Source organism: Babjeviella inositovora, assembly GCF_001661335.1.
Source record: "Babjeviella inositovora NRRL Y-12698 unplaced genomic scaffold BABINscaffold_1, whole genome shotgun sequence".
In the NCBI taxonomy this organism is placed as follows: domain Eukaryota; kingdom Fungi; phylum Ascomycota; class Pichiomycetes; order Serinales; genus Babjeviella; species Babjeviella inositovora.
This window is the reverse complement of record NW_017566838.1, coordinates 1,327,299-1,342,940: the sequence shown is the minus strand read 5'-3', so window position 1 is coordinate 1,342,940 and position 15,642 is coordinate 1,327,299. Positions and strand designations below refer to the sequence as shown.

The 15,642-nt window shown below is 46.6% G+C and overlaps 7 protein-coding genes across 7 annotated transcripts; 3 read left to right on the top strand and 4 right to left on the bottom strand.

Moving 5' to 3' along the window:
- Positions 1-1,326: 1,326 nt before the first annotated feature.
- On the bottom strand, positions 1,327-2,065 carry BABINDRAFT_159260 (uncharacterized protein). The gene has a single exon (XM_019127555.1). It carries the CDS (start codon positions 1,947-1,949, stop codon positions 1,719-1,721), a length of 231 nt encoding a protein of 76 aa, XP_018988074.1. The 5' UTR covers positions 1,950-2,065; the 3' UTR covers positions 1,327-1,718.
- An 802-nt stretch (positions 2,066-2,867) lies between these two features.
- BABINDRAFT_31681 (uncharacterized protein) lies at positions 2,868-5,591 on the top strand (the record flags this gene model as incomplete). Its single annotated transcript, XM_019131555.1, has 2 exons — positions 2,868-3,200; positions 3,258-5,591. 2 exons carry the CDS (start codon positions 2,868-2,870, stop codon positions 5,589-5,591), a joined length of 2,667 nt encoding a protein of 888 aa, XP_018988073.1.
- A 261-nt stretch (positions 5,592-5,852) lies between these two features.
- On the bottom strand, positions 5,853-7,349 carry MODF (Modfp; the record flags this gene model as incomplete). Its single annotated transcript, XM_019130260.1, has 1 exon — positions 5,853-7,349. The coding sequence occupies one exon, from the start codon at positions 7,347-7,349 to the stop codon at positions 5,853-5,855; it is 1,497 nt and encodes a 498-aa protein (XP_018988072.1).
- A 2,837-nt stretch (positions 7,350-10,186) lies between these two features.
- DOA4 (ubiquitin-specific protease) lies at positions 10,187-11,269 on the top strand (the record flags this gene model as incomplete). Its single annotated transcript, XM_019131275.2, has 1 exon — positions 10,187-11,269. A coding segment is annotated over one exon (1,083 nt), but the record flags the coding sequence as incomplete, so codon positions are not given.
- A 116-nt stretch (positions 11,270-11,385) lies between these two features.
- BABINDRAFT_75648 (uncharacterized protein) lies at positions 11,386-12,146 on the top strand. The gene has a single exon (XM_019132645.1). It carries the CDS (start codon positions 11,503-11,505, stop codon positions 11,965-11,967), a length of 465 nt encoding a protein of 154 aa, XP_018988070.1. The 5' UTR covers positions 11,386-11,502; the 3' UTR covers positions 11,968-12,146.
- Positions 12,067-13,890, bottom strand: BABINDRAFT_5663 (40S ribosomal uS15 domain-containing protein; the record flags this gene model as incomplete). Its single annotated transcript, XM_019132259.1, has 5 exons — positions 12,067-12,501; positions 13,171-13,222; positions 13,273-13,558; positions 13,626-13,719; positions 13,864-13,890. The coding sequence occupies 5 exons, from the start codon at positions 13,888-13,890 to the stop codon at positions 12,067-12,069; spliced, it is 894 nt and encodes a 297-aa protein (XP_018988069.1).
- A 138-nt stretch (positions 13,891-14,028) lies between these two features.
- Positions 14,029-15,547, bottom strand: GDI1 (Gdi1p; the record flags this gene model as incomplete). The annotated part of the gene is made up of 4 exons (XM_019132258.1): positions 14,029-15,237; positions 15,283-15,395; positions 15,456-15,461; positions 15,517-15,547. The coding sequence occupies 4 exons, from the start codon at positions 15,545-15,547 to the stop codon at positions 14,029-14,031; spliced, it is 1,359 nt and encodes a 452-aa protein (XP_018988068.1).
- Between the last annotated feature and the right edge of the window lie 95 nt (positions 15,548-15,642).

Sequence of the window (15,642 nt, the reverse complement as noted above, 5' to 3'; positions counted from 1 at the left end):
TCAGGATGGAAAAATCGTCTGGGAATCCGAGTTTGCTTGATTATTTTCAATTTGTGCCAGAAAAAAATATGATCTATAACCACTCTTCCAAGTCGTACAGGTTTGTCTTGTGCGATACGTGGGTGAAGAGTTTCCTCAAACGGAATCTGGCAAGGGGAACGACCAGTGTCAAGACTTGCTGTTCGTAACCTCGATAATAGCACTGTCCGAAAGCTCTATTTTAGTGTTGACACTTTTCGTTTCCTCGTTCTCTTAAACAGTCCTTAGGAGCCTATTACTACCTGTCAATATAAATTGAGTACAAGGGAGATGAGTCCTAACCCTCCGATACCCATTTAAACCTATATGAGAGTATTGCATCGTCTGAGATATCCCTGCTACCAATGCTGTGGAAAAGTCCTAACCAGGCTGAGATTGCTGGAGGATGGTCTTACCTTGTCATTAAGCTAAAGCATCACCCAAACTCAATCTGAATTTTTGATTTTCACGTCGACCGGAAAAATAATCCCGATCGCCTTTTGTCTGGTGGGAGAACATGCGATAAGGAAATATAGATTGAGATAAATTTCAATTGCTTCTGGAGTCGCTGATGCCGTATGACAAGATGGCCACTTAACAAAGATTTTATCATTATTAATGACCTTCAAAAGCCTTGGCAAGTCTTGGAACTGTGAAAGGCTTGGAAGTGCGCGAAACGCCAAGAACGTGTACTCGTAAAACTCAGTTGCAAATGCGCCAGTAGTGTTAATGCGTCGCAGAGTTTAACTGGCATAGTTCGACGCTTATTTTCGAGCTGAGGGTTTCGTGGGGTATGTGCAAGATCCATCTCTGGGAATAAATCATTTTGGTGCTTCGCATACAGTACAGTGCTTTCATTGCGGATAGCCTCAGTCCTACGCCTATGAAGGTGAATTATACGCAATGTGCTAAATACAGACGGCGTACGATAATGGCATGATCAAAGTTCTAAAAAAACTCTTGCCACAGTGACTAACCCAACGAGTCTTTGACATTGAAATTAGGCCCTACATATGTCTAATTGGGGATATTTAACGAGTCTTGTCATTAGCCTGCTTGGGGCCAAGAAGATGGGTTTAGCAATAGTGTAGCTATTAGCTTAGCCAGTTCTAAAACTCTGGGCTGGTTTCCCGATTGACACGCCTTATTTCCTTTAGCCAGGAAGTGCCGAAATCATGCACCCGCTACCGACCCTACAGGTATCACACCAAGCACCCTTGTATTTTTATTGAGCTCTTTACCTGAAAGATCTAAGCACGACGATCTGAGATATAATACTTTGCATTATTGAAATGCCTTTGGGTTTAGGTAAGCTTATCTAGGAGATACAGCCTTGATAACGATGCCAGCGGTCTTGGTCGTACAAATGTAGATTGTGTTTGGCCTGGTTGTCAGATGCCGAAAAGCGTGCAGGAATTTCGCGGGCATACCCTGGCCGTGATACGCACCTGCCAACCATAACAGTGAGTTGGCGTTCACCTGAAGGCATATTAAATAGGGGTTGAGAGTCATATCCGTTAGCTAGTGACTTAACGGTGATTTATCGCGTGATACGAGGATATGCTAGTAAAGTGAAGCCCAATCGGTATTGCATGTGGGGTCTTCCAGACGATACCAACTTCCCGTACCACACCAGCGCGCCAATCCCTTCCTGATCTCTGCATAGAGGCCTTTCTAAAGCTTAAGCCTCGCATCCGGCCTCACCAGCACCACCAATCATTTTTAAATTCCTTGGCATTTTTGGGGCCGTACAATGCTGCGGGTATTTTCTTTGAGAGGTTGTCTGCGTTTGGCCCATCTGTCGCAGGAGATAAGGAGGCTGGGGTTTTGAATTCGGGGGTCCAGAGGTGCCACACTAGGAAGAATATCTTGGCATGGAATGTCATAAAAAAGATAAGCACAGTGCCATAGACATTAGCGTTCAAAGTCATGTAGAATATGTAGTCTTCTGGCCGAAGGGGATTTTATGCCAAGAATTTGTTGGAGGGGTGGTCGAGAGGTAAATCAACCCTAAGGATGGGGGGATAGCTATGCATGAGTATTACCTATAAGACCATAATTATTGGCTGGAAATGTACCCTCCGGGTGCATTGAATTTATTGCACCGAATTTTTGTGTTGGAGATCTTGCGTTATTACCATGGCTGAACGGAATGACTCAAAGCATGGACCCTGTAAAAACCTATAGATACGGATGTAACACGGTACAATAGAAAACCAATTGGCATACCTGACCTTCGGCGACATGGGTGTTTTCCTGCATGCCGATTTAAGGCCTCAATGACTGTCAAGCTTTGTACGGCGTCGGCCCTTTACAGCCACGGCCCTCACCTGATAAGAGTGTGGGACAATAAAGCTTGGATGTTTGTGAACTGGAATGCAGAATCGATCACCATGCTGATACTGACACGCGCTAAAGGCCTGGACACATGCATGAACCTAGGGTAGATCTGTGTATCGGGCAGCTGCGTGCACTCAAGATCGTACGGCTTCGGTTATACACTATCGAGATATTAACTCCACCAAACTGCATTATCCATGTGTGATAGTTACCTTTGATGTCGCAATCTACTCACCATCCCCTCACCCTGTATGTGTTTAATTTCCGCGACACGTACCCTACCAAAAAGATAACAGGCTTATCCACCTCTTCGATTGCGTGACCATTACCTTCTAGATATAATTCGGTAGCGGAAAAATAGTATATATATCCACTTAATCCTCTACTGTTTTCACCCTTCTCCTTCAAATCATTCATTCAATAACCGAAAAAGCCTGCTTTCTGTCTCATCCACACTAGGCTACTCTTAACCCTATTTATCTTTCGATCCGTATTCCCCTTTACCCACCATGGAAGCCGTGACATCTGGGACCTTGGACGATCCAAACGATCTCATCCTTCAGGCCATCACCTCCAACCCTTTGAGTCTCGGTGAGGTTGGTCGCACCTTGTCCTCCGATCAAAAATTCCTTGCCTTGCAAAGAACCGGACATTCGGGGTTGCAAGACTTGGATGACATTCCACCGGACGCAGCTTATATGCTCACAAAGATCGACGAATTATCAGTACAAGAAGCCTTGGCCATCTTGCAGGAAGCTATCGTGTACCATGGTGACGATGTCAACTTCCCTCACGAAGTGATGGAAAAGATTGTTGATTTGGTTGACCAACACTACACTCCAGTAGATCCTTCGGGGTTTGTGATCACCGGTTCCAGCGAATCAATTTCTGGAGCTCAGCGTGACTCTGACGAAGGCGGGAATGAGAAATTAAAATCTCAGGCTCAACTACACTTTGATCTGGAAGAGAAAAACTCTGGTAACTACTTGGATGACTGGGAGTTTGAAAGTAAGATGGAAGCCGCGTTGATCGCCTTCCACTCGCCTTACCCCGAGGTAAGAGCCGTGACCGATCCGTACGATGACCCAACTATTCCCGTAGAAACATTCAGAGCGTACTTATTGATCATTGTTTGGACGATTCTTGGATCTGGTATCTATGAATTCTTCCGCCACAGAAATCCGCCTATCACCCTTCCAACGTCTGTTATCCAAATCTTCTTGTACCCGCTCGGGAAGTTCATGGCTGCAGTTTTGCCAGATTGGGGATTCACTATTAAGGGCCAACGTTATACCATTAACCCAGGTCCCTACACCTACAAGGAGCAGATGTTTGCAACCGTCTCGATTTCTGTTGCCGTAGGCGGCGCTTACGTTTCCTACAATTTGTACGCCCTTAAGTTGGACATGTTCTACGGTGTCACGTGGGCCGGCTTCGGATATCAGCTTTTGTTGATTTTGTGTACCCAATTCATGGGTTTCGGATTTGCTGGTATCTTCCGCAAGATTTGCGTCTACCCTGTCCGCGCCATGTGGCCTACTTTATTACCCACCTTGGCATTGAACAGGGCTTTGTTGAAGGACGAGAAGCGCGAGATCATCAACGGCTGGAAGATTTCCCGTTATAACTTTTTCTTCTTGGTCTCGAGTTGTTCGTTTTTGTATTTCTGGTTTCCAAACTATCTCTTTGAAGCTTTATCCACCTTCAACTGGATGAACTGGATTGCTCCAAACAACTTCAACTTGGCTTCCATCTCCGGTTCCCGTTATGGTTTGGGCGTCAATCCTATTTCAACTTTTGACTGGAACGTACTTCTTAATCTGCCTCTTTCCGTTCCATGGTACTCTAACGTTAACCAGTATATTGGTTCTATTATTGCCCTCTTTGCTATCATCGGTGTCTTTTGGTCCAACTACAAGTGGTCGGGGTACTTACCTCTCAACTCTAACAAGATTTTCACAAATACTGGAAAGAGTTACGTCGTGACCGAAGTATTAACCAATGGGTTATTGGATACTGAAAAGTATCAAAAATACTCACCTCCTTACTATGGTGCAGCAAACTTGGTTTTATATGGTGCGTTTTTTGCCATCTATCCGTTTTCCATCATTTACACCTTTGCGAATGAATGGGCTGGTATTTCCTCGTCGTTCAAGCAAATTTGGCATGCCTTCAGGGATTTCAAAAGGTCCAATTTTGCTGGTTTTAACGATCCCCACTCAAAGATGATGTCCAAATATCCCGAGGTTCCTGATTGGTGGTTCTATGTTATCTTGGTATTTGCGATCGTGATGGGTATTCTCTGCGTGCAGTTGTACCCAGCACAGACTCCTGTCTGGGGTATCTTCTTTACTATTGGGATTAACTTTGTGTTCTTGATTCCCATTGTCCTTATTTATTGTGTTACTGGTTTTCAGTTTGGGTTAAACGTCCTTGTGGAATTGATCGTTGGTTATGCCATACCCGGGAACGGTATTGCCTTGATGACATTGAAGGCGCTTGGTTACAACATTGACGGACAGGCTGAAAACTATCTTTCAGATCAAAAGCTTGCGCACTATGCCAAAGTTCCTCCCTTAGCTATCTTTAGAGGCCAAATGTTGGCTACTCTTATCCAATGTTTTGTTACTTTGGGAGTCTTGAACTGGTCCTTATCCAATATCGAAGATATATGCACTACTAACCAGCCTCAAAAATTCTCGTGTCCCGGTGACAATACTTTCTTCTCTGCCTCTGTGTTTTGGGGTGTGATTGGTCCAAAGAGAGTCTTCAACGGTTTGTATCCAATCTTGCAATGGTGTTTCTTGATTGGTGCCTTGTTACCTATTCCATGCTTAGTGTTCAAAAGATGGGGCCCTAAGTACTTGACCAGAAACTTCCAGCCAACGTTGATGATTGGCGGGATGTTGATTTACGCCCCTTACAACTTGAGTAACTACACTGCAGGTATGTACATTGGCTTCGCCTTCATGTACGTGATCAAGAGACGTTTCTCTTCGTGGTGGGAGAAGTACAACTACGTGTTGGCTTCAGCTTTGAATGCCGGTATTGCCTTTTCTGCCATCATCATCTTCTTTTCCGTTCAATACCATGCAAAGAACATTGATTGGTGGGGTAACAACGTGCCTTACTTGGGCATTGAAGGAAAAGGAAAGGGAACAAGACAGTCGCTTCTTAATATCACTGATACAGCCAGGGGCTTTTTCGGACCAGAGCCTGGTTCCTACCCTTGATTTTATATATCAATGATATTAGCGTTTTTATATAACAATGCCCTTTTATTGAATTCTTAATCTACTTTCAATGCGTTTCGAAAGTCGTCTGAGATGTAGATTCAAATCAACTTAGAGAGTATAGCTTAGTAATGTAATTCAACATCGATACCAATTCTGGGAGAGGAATAGTATTGACGGACTTGCAGGCGTAGCGATAAATTTTGTATGCCCACCTTTATTCACTCAACACGACATTTCATTTCAGTCTCTATTTATTGTTCAGCACATCCCCGTTTCGGTCTTTCCAGGTCCGAGCAACCTAATATACTTCTCACATTCCGGTAACTCGTGGTCAAGATGGCCGATGGCAATGATGGTCTTGTCGGCAAAGTTGTACTTCAACCACGCTTTGCACTCCTCGATGCGGAGATCGTCCATACACGAAAAAGCTTCGTCTAGGACCAACAAGTCTGGATTCTTAACCACGGCCCTCAAGAACAAGGCCAATTTTTGCTCACTTATCGGAAGTCGCTTGATCGGAGTGTCCTTGTAGCTGGCAAAGTCAAACTGTTCCATAAGAGAAGTAATGTGTTTTGCTTGGTTCTCAGATAAAGTAGGCTTCGTCATGTCACTGACGTGGTAGCCAGTGCCGATAAACTCGTAGGTGGACAAGTGGTCGGGAATGATGGCATGCAATTCGGGGGATGAAAACCCAATTGGCGCGTTGATATCGAAGTAGCTCTGTCTTCCGGTTTTACGCGGCACTCCGTTGATGATAATCTTGGAGTTCCACGATTGCGGGTGATCAGCGGTAATGAGCGCAAGGAGAGTTGACTTTCCTGTCCCGTTATCTCCTCTCAAATGCCACTTCTCGCCCTTGAAGACCTTCCACTGCAAGTCTTTTATAATCTCAGTTCCACGGTACGCTACCGAAATCTTGTCTATGTGAATATGAGCGGGAGACGTTTCTGAGCTAAGAGCCTTCGGTTGAGGCTGGCGGGTAAACTTGGCAAGCTTCTCACGCTTCAAGGCATCCTCTTGATCCGCAAATTCCTTGACCAACCCCGTGATTTCCTCCTTAGGACCGCTTCTGACCAATCCTGATTTGTCAGTGATCCCAATATGGGTGATCCAGTCGGGTATTTTGTCCTGGTACCGTAAACCCAACACGACGTACGGATCCGGAGACAAGTTGCCCAAAATCTCACTAACCATTTGGGTAGCGGCTGGATCAAGCCCCAAAAATGGATCGTCAAAGATCAAAATCTTTGGCTCATTGAGCAACGCCTTGGCGATTCTGGCACGCCTCATCTGCCCGTTGCTCAACCCCAATGCCCAGCGATCTTCGAGGCCCTCCAACTTTAATTTCCGGAAAACCTCCTTTAACAACGCTTCGTTGACCTCGCGGTTGGTGATTATGTTGTCGCCTCGGACAAACTTGCTCGTGGTGAGATCAAATTCGTCCTTGAAAAACTCGTATCGCGCAGACAAGTGTGCCGTGGGAAGCGCACCCTTAAAGTCTAATAGCTCCACCACAGAGGTAGGCCAGACGGAGTCCTTTAAGAATGGATAGGTTCTGGATAATGCCGGCAGTGGAATATGCTGGGAGGCCAAAACACCCAAAAGATCGGTCTTGCGGGTCCCAGTGATACACCACTTGTCACCCGCCTTGATGGTGATGCTCACAGGGTTTGGAAACACCAACGGCGCTTTTGTCGATCCATGGGCTAATTGTTTGAAAAAAGCATTTTCAAGTCTGATAAGTTCTCTACTCATTTGTCTCGATGAGGAATAGTTTGGGAAGAAAGGAGGTATGTGGTTAGGTCATTTCCCCGCGCAGAAAAAAGACCAGGCGCGTGTATTAAGAGTCATCCAAGGCGCTGGTGTTGGTGGTTACCGGCAATTTTCAAAAAAACCAAAATAAAATCGTATAAGGGTAAAACTCAATGTCTCGGGGTTAAAAGAATAGTTAACTATTTACAGTCTTTATAATGGACATCTCTATAGTGACCGTGAATGGTCCTTGAGACTGCTACGCTGGATCTTACCTTCGCCTTTACCGGCCCGGTGTATGTGCAGGCTGCACGTTATCCCACATACACCCGAATTGACTGCTGAGTGTAAAAGTTGGACAACAACCAAATCTGTGGATTTTTACCCAACTGGCTTTGATATCCCGTTCATAGGTAGTTATTGATCCAGACCATATGTTGGAGATTGAAGCGACGAGGGTATTGATATTAATGGATCGGGAATATCAATAACCTTCAGGGATGTCAGAAAAAAGTGACTTACGATCTGACTAAATATATGATATTCACACATTTCTCATCATACCACTGAAGGATAAAAGACTCGGACATGAGTCCGTTGTCAGTGCAAGGCTGAAATCACGCGCAAATACTACGCATTGCACCATTCAATAGAACAGCTATACTGGAGACTGGTACTAGCAAGAAATGGGAGAGCCAATAACATGACCAACTCTTTAATTATCACATATTTACTATCCAGTGCCGAGCGTATTTTCGTCATGGCGTCTCGCATGTTTTCATTCTTCAACTCCGAGGCAGATAAGGAAACTTGCCATGGTACAAAGTCGAACCTTCAGGCTTGCGCCGATATCGTCCCCAGACCCTCTAAACCAAGATATAAACCAGTTATTTCTCTGCAAAATTAACCCTTGTTTTCTGTTCAATCAACTACAATCAGTATGGACTATGCTTATTATGACCCAGACCTAATCTGGCTTACAAATCTGCCTTTGCGATTGTAGCCGCAGAAACCAACGCGCACGTGAGATGCACGCCACCGGGGAGCGAAGCAAATTGGCAGATCACTCGTTCGGCGCCTTGTGGGTAAACTCTATTACCGTTAACACCCTGAACTGATTTCAGCCTCACGCTAATCGGTTACATCACCTTACCCTCTTTTCTTATCCCACCTTTGCGCTTGCTATGAATTATTCAAACGTTGGGGGCGGCGCCTCCCACAACGTGTCGCACGTGCCGTCTACCTCGAAATCGCAGAATCACCAGAAACAGTTCAAATCGTTGCAGGAGCTTACCGACGTAGTGAACTTGTTGCTCAAGGAGTCCGCCGGTGCCAGTATGAAAGAAACCATCTCAAAGGTTTTGGACTGTTTGGCCACGTTCAAGAAGGAGGCAAAGGCTCTCGCGGACACCAATGACTGCAACTATGAAGAGGCGTTTGTGCACTACAAGTTGGCGTCTATTTGCCTATCCTCGGTCATCCCCAACAGCCCCGACTTTGCCACTTCGCGAAAAGAGTTGCGGGACTTGGTCAGGGAGCTCACCACTCAGACTTTAAAGTTCTCCAAGCAGTTTGACGCCATAAAGCAAACCATTGTCAGCAGTAACCGGCAGAACCTCAGCATGGCAGTCACCAACGCCACCAGCCCTGCTACCCCGGCAAGCCCGACCGGGAGCAGGCCCGACGACCTCGTGTCGCGATTTAACCGGTTGAAGGGTGCCGACTACACCCCCTCCAGCATGACAAGCTTTTCATCGCCGCTTGTGCCAATCAAGCGGGCCAAGAACGATTCCTACACGCATTTAGCACTTGTTACGCCCAATAACGGAGTCGTACATACGCCCGTGCGAACAATACCGCTGGGATCCATTCCCCGCTCCAGATCACAGTCACCTAGCATCCAAACCCTTGCCTCAAAAGATCCCCAGTCGGAAGCCTTCTTTGCCAAGCTCTATGTCAACCTACAGAGCATAAACGGGGGCAGAAACCCACGGGAGTTCCCGCTTATCGAGGCCGAACAGCTCAGCAGCTGTATCCTGGCCCATCCCGAATCCGTGTTGTTGATCGACGTAAGAAACCGCTACCAGTACGATTCGCACCACATTTTGTTCCACAACACCGTCAACATCGAACCCTTGTCGATAAAGATGTCGCATAACGACGCCCAGCTCGACCAGTCGCTTCTCGTGTCCCCGGAGTACGAGCGAAGCTTGTTCGATAGAAGATTTGATTTTGAGCTTATCGTCTTGCTAGACAACGAAGCGGCCGGAAAGTTGTCCCAGATGAACCCGGACTTGGTCAAGTTATTCAACATCTTGACATCGGTACCGTTGAATCCGCACAGCCCAAATAGCTCATTAAAGAGACACCCCGTAGTGCTAAACGGGGGTATTAGTCGATGGACCAAGTTGTATCCATCCACGGTCCACGTGGCATCCGTCCAAAACACCCCGTCCATCCATTTCTCTGCCGCCATAGACGACGAGGACGAGCCGATGACCGATGTCACGCCGCTACACTCCATCCCCGATGCATCGCCCACCTTGCAAAAGGTCTCGTTGGCCCGAAAGCAGGTAGCCAGTGGGAGTTTCTCCTCCGTCGACTCCTATCACAGGGATCTCAACCAGTATCTTACCGACTCACCGCATGAACCACTAGCATTGACCCCACCGGCCAACTTTAAGAAGTTGTATCCGTCCTCCCCCACATACGCCGGTAAGGGCAGGGAAATTCCTTCCTCCCCCAAGGCTCCACCACCTGTCCCCGCCAGAGCCAGCAAAGGACCCGGTAAGCAAACAACTCCCATCGACATTTCCAAGCTCTTGGAGGAGTTCACCTGCGGATTAAAGAATTTGGGAAACTCGTGCTACATGAACTGCATCGTGCAATGTCTTAGTGGGACACCCAACTTGATCTCCTTCTTTCTCAACGGGAGTTTTAAGAATCACATCAACAAGAACAACCGCTTGGGGTCGGGCGGAGTCTTGTCCACCAACTTCAAAGACCTCGAACGTTTGATGCTTTCCAACGACAAGAGCTACGTCATTCCATCTGAGTTCAAGAAGGTTTTGGGCACCTTGAACAGCCAATTTCGGCACTTTGACCAACAAGATTGCATTGAGTTGTTGGACTATTTGTTGGACGGGCTCCACGAGGATTTAAACACTGCAAACAGGGACAAGGCGAAAGCCTTTTTGGAGTTGACCGAGCAGGAGGAGTTGCAGCGGGAGTTGTTGCCAGTGCGGTTGGCCTCCACGATCGAATGGGAGCGCTACTTGAAGCTGAACTTCTCGATTGTGGTTGACTTTTTCCAGGGCCAATACTATTCCCAGTTGCGATGTTTGACATGCAACACAACCTCCACCACGTACAACGCCTTCTCCATTTTGAGTTTGCCGATTCCCAACGAAACCTCCTCGCGAGCCATTTCCTTGGAGCAGTGTCTTGATGAGTTTTGCGCGACGGAAATCTTGGACGGTGATGATAAGTGGAACTGTGTCCGGTGTAAGTCGCCCCAAAGGTCCTCCAAGAGACTACAAATCACTCGCTTGCCAAACGTGATCATCATCCACTTTAAGCGGTTCAAGATGAACCACCAAATGACAAAATTGAACACAATGATCACCTACCCGGTGGATGAGGTGTTGGACTTGACCAATTACTGGCCGACGCCCGTCGACGCCAACGAGCAGGCGAAATTGGCGCACTTGCCCACCAGAAACCAGCACACCCCGTTCAGGTACAAGTTGTATGGGGTGGCGAACCACTTTGGGAATTTACAGAACGGGCACTATACCGCGTTTGTGCACAAGGGCGAGGCTAACGGCTGGTGTCAGTTTGATGATACCACCGTCACGAAGAATGTCAAGCTGCTGAAGGTGATGAACGAAAATGCCTATTGCTTGTTCTACAAAAGAGTGTGAGATAAATCAGAACTAGAGGGTGCATTCTAAAAACAAGACGGCCAAGAGCTAGCATTATTTAGAATAGAGCGTCCCTTATTTGCTAATCGTTGCGTAGAATAGAACCAATTCATACCCCATGCAGAGCACGTGATTGATAAATGTGAACCGATGTGTGTAGGTTGAAATCTAAGGCTTTGAACAGTCACTGCCACAGGAGACACCCAAACCTTTATACACCCTAGATCTACAGAATGCCACCAAAACAGGAAGATCTCTTGACCTTGAAATTAAAACACCTCAAATCCACATATTTCATCAGGGTTCCCCTCACAAAGTCCACCATTGGCGATGTTAAAACGAGACTCACGGAGCAACTCTCCGTCACTGGGGGCTTGAGGCTTGAGGACGGATCAAAGGACGAAGACCTTGACATGGAAATTCCAAAACCAAGCTTTGATACTGGTGACTACGAAAAGGCCCCCGGCGTAGCCAATGATGACAATACCGTGACAAACATCTTGGCCAAAGACATCCAGTTGGCGTTGCCGAACGATAAGATCTTGTCGGCGCACGCGTTGATTTGGTTGCCTGTTGCGGAAAACGACAAGACAAAGCTCGAACTGTTAGAGCTCAGCGAGGGAGATGTCCTAGCCTTCAAGCTTACGCTGGAAGACGAGTTCCGTGTGATTGTCCCGCTTGAGGATGAGGAGGAATAAACTACATGACGACTCATTAGGTAAATGCAAATGCTTAAAATCAATTAGTTTTATTATGCGAAATGACGCGTAGTTGTACAAAATAATAAAGTAATTAACTTAGTTAACCAAGGCAGAAGCGGTGGCGGACTCGTACTTCCAGTTTGGTGGCAAGACGGAGACGGTTCTGTAGTAACGAGCCAATCTGTGGATTCTAGATTCGATCAAAATCAATCTGAACTTAGAGTCCTTGTCCTTTCTGTTTCTTTCCAAGTGCTTTCTGACAGCGACAGCCTTCTTAATCAAACAGTACAAATCTTCTGGGATTTCTGGAGCCAAACCGTTGGACTTCAAGATTCTCAAGATCTTGTTACCAGTGATGATCTGGGTCTTGGAAACACCGTGGGCATCTCTCAAAGAAACACCGATCTGGGATGGAGTCAAACCCTTTCTGGCGTACTTGATGACTTGCTCAATGACGGAGTCTGGGGAAGACTTGAACCATGATGGAGTGTTTCTGGAGTATGGAAGAGCGGAAGAGGAGATACCCTTACCCTGAAAACACTGTTAGTATGGCTGAAAGAAAAACTTACTCAAGAAAAGATGGTATCGTGCAGCATTAGCGATAGCGGATTGTGTACCACAAGGCGGGTGTGCCATATAATAGTGTCTCATAAACCTCCAGCTTGTGCACGTGAGACAGAAGATATCACCCTTCTATTGTCAATCTCAGCACTGGAAGAAAATCACCCTCATTATTGACCATCCAAGCAACCTCTGTGAACCCAGCTACCAACCGCGACGATCCGATTTCCATACTTCTTTTGAGTGGTAATATAGCTATTACACACCTTAGAATGTAAACGACCCATTGTATATAGTTATTCGGTTGCAGTGACAAGGAAAAAGGTGCGATGTACCGGAAGAGTCAAATAGAGGTTATATAAAGCGCAGCTACACCATACTGAAGGAAAATCTTTCGGGTGAAAATTTCTTTTGCGGGGCTCGTAACGTCAAAATTTTTAGTGCTGAAATTTATTATGGCGGAAGAGAAGTTACACATAAATATTTTTTGCTTTTTCAAAAACAGTCACAGCCGCCTGTCGCTGATTTCTGTTTTTGGCAGTATCCATTACAATTTCCCAAAATGGTTTAACCCGCATTGAATCCGGGGATAGGCGTACATCTATTATCCTGGGATATCAAGCATAGTCTCTAGTTCACCAACTTTTCTGGGATCTCATCAAAGTCCTCCTCCTCTTCAATCTCAATGACCCTATAATTGGTTGTGTTAGTAATGTATTCCCGGGGCTTTGAGCTGGATACCCCCCGGCATAGGACAAAGTGACATACCTGGCAACACCAGCTTTCTCTCTAATGAGCTCAACGGCGGCAGCGTACAACATCTTGGTTTCCTGGGTAGAGGTTCTCGGTCTGTAGTATAAAAGCACAAGCGGTGTGGATTGTCTACCATCCTTCAACGTCATGGGGTGGGATAAAACAATGTATCGAGGAGTGTTATCTGGTAGCTCTTCAATGAGATCTTCAAAGGACTCAAAGGCTTCGCCGTCATTTTCAGGCTTTATTTCGTATGTCTTTCTGTCAATCTCGTCTGTTAAAGGTTAGTACTGGTCCGTGTGATGGAACCGCAGATTAGGAACTGACAATGCGCTACTCACAGACAACGGCCTGGATCTTCGGGATTCTGGCACTGCCAAATCTGAATTTACGTAGCGTTGCTAAGGTTTCGTCTGAGAAGGAGTAAAGTTGCGACTATTCTGTTAGTGACCATTAGATCAAGGTGGATTGAGAATGAGGTATTCCAATGCATACCATATGTGACGTTAGGTTTAAAGCCGTATTGTAGAGTGAGCTTGGTAAAATATGGAGAAATAGCTTGTATTTAATTCGTGTAACGCGGTGGATAGATTGGGGAGATACCATTGCGAATAAGCCGCACGGTAGCCACAACACGAGACCTACATTTAGTCCTCAATCCACATACAGCATATTGGCATACCCACATTTATTTAAGAATATCCTGATATTAGGTCTTAGCGATCACTATAAAATATACACCGTCTAGTTGGCAGCCAGGGCTTCCTCCTCCTCAGCAGTGGCTCTCTTCTGCAAGACCAACGGCTTACCGGTGACACGGGTATAGATGTCCTTGATGTCGTCAGTGGTGGTTTCAAAGTGGGAAGAAGGATCGTAGGACTTGGAAATGTAGATGCCATTCTTAGAGCCGCTGTCCAAAGGCTGGTACAATTCGGAGATTCCCATCAACACGTCCTTGGTCTGGCCAATCACCTTGAAGGCCGGATCCAACTCGATGTGCGGACGGTCGGTCTCGCAAACGGTGGAGATGATGGCCAAGTAGTGGCCCTTGGCGCAGACGTTGTGGGCGGAGGAAACGACAGCGATGTAGATATCGTTCTTTCTGCCGACCTGGTTCTGCGGGATGATGATTTGCAACGAGTCGGACTCCGCCGTGTTGGCGATCGGGTGGTCCAAGATGCACATGGCTCTGATAACTCTTTCTCCGGTCTTGGACACTCTGTCTGGGAAGTAAGTAGGGTCGGCAATCACGATTGGAGCTCTGGCGGTCCCCTCCTTGGTCACCACACCGGCAAACTTCTTATCTTCGCCCTCACCTTCGTACAAGATTTCGTCAATAGGAGTGTCCAACATATAAGTACCACCGTAGATCGCGGACAACCTGGCAAACCCCTGTGGCAACTCGCCCAACCCGTACAACGGGTAGAGGTATGGCGACTTACCGCCGCCAAACTTCTTCATCGAGTCAAAGTACAATGTCAATCTGTCATAGGTCTGTCTGAATGGCTCTTGCAAGTAGTCGTCCTTGGACCACAAGGCCATGGCGTGGCCGATAAAGTCCTTGGTACCGCTCTCTAAGCCGTACTTGTAGAAAACTTCGGTTGCAGTGTTCTTGTCAAAGTCAAAGCCGGCGTGGGTGGAAGCTTCGTCTTCCTTGTAGGCGGCAACAAACTCCAAAAACTTCTTCATTCTTCTCTTTTCAAAGATCCCCATCAATGGCGACTTCAAGGCTTCCATCTCGTTGGCTGGCACCTTGGCAATCTTTCCGTCTCTGTACACGTACGAGCCAGTCACCTGCTTGAACTCCACATATCTGGTGACGTCGGTGTGCACTAAGATGTTGGTCAACTCACCGGATGCCATCAAAAACTTTGGAATCAAGTCCACGCACCAGTCACGGTCCTTACCGAGTGACTGATCTGGTTTTCTAGTGGGGGCGAATTTGTTGTAAACCTATGGGGTTAGTGTCAGGTCTGGTTCCGCCGCGTTCATACATACCTGAGTCAAGTTCAAGGAGGCGCTTTCACCACCGTAAAAGTCCTGGCGGTCGATGTGGAGAACCTTCTTGCCTTCCACCGATAATAAACCGGAGAGGACACATTCGGTAAGCCCTAAAAATGGTTAGTAACTGGGTCTCAGCTGAGAGTGTCTCGTTTCTGTAGTTCACGTACCAGTACCTTGAGAATGTTAGTGATGTGTTCGGCTAGTCGGGAGAAGCAACGGGGTACGTACCTAAGACAATAACATCGTAATTTTCATCCATCTTTGTAGTTAATCGGTTCCCTTTATAAATCAAGTATGGTTGGTATAGGAGGCAAGAAAAGTATGGCTCGTAGATGGCTCGCTGTCAAGATGAAC

What these genes read in the sequence shown, in the direction of transcription:
- BABINDRAFT_75648 (XM_019132645.1), top strand. Translation starts at nt 11,503, where the DNA reads ATGCCACCAAAACAGGAAGATCTCTTGACCTTGAAATTAAAACACCTC.
- BABINDRAFT_159260 (XM_019127555.1), bottom strand. Translation starts at nt 1,949, where the DNA reads ATGACTTTGAACGCTAATGTCTATGGCACTGTGCTTATCTTTTTTATG.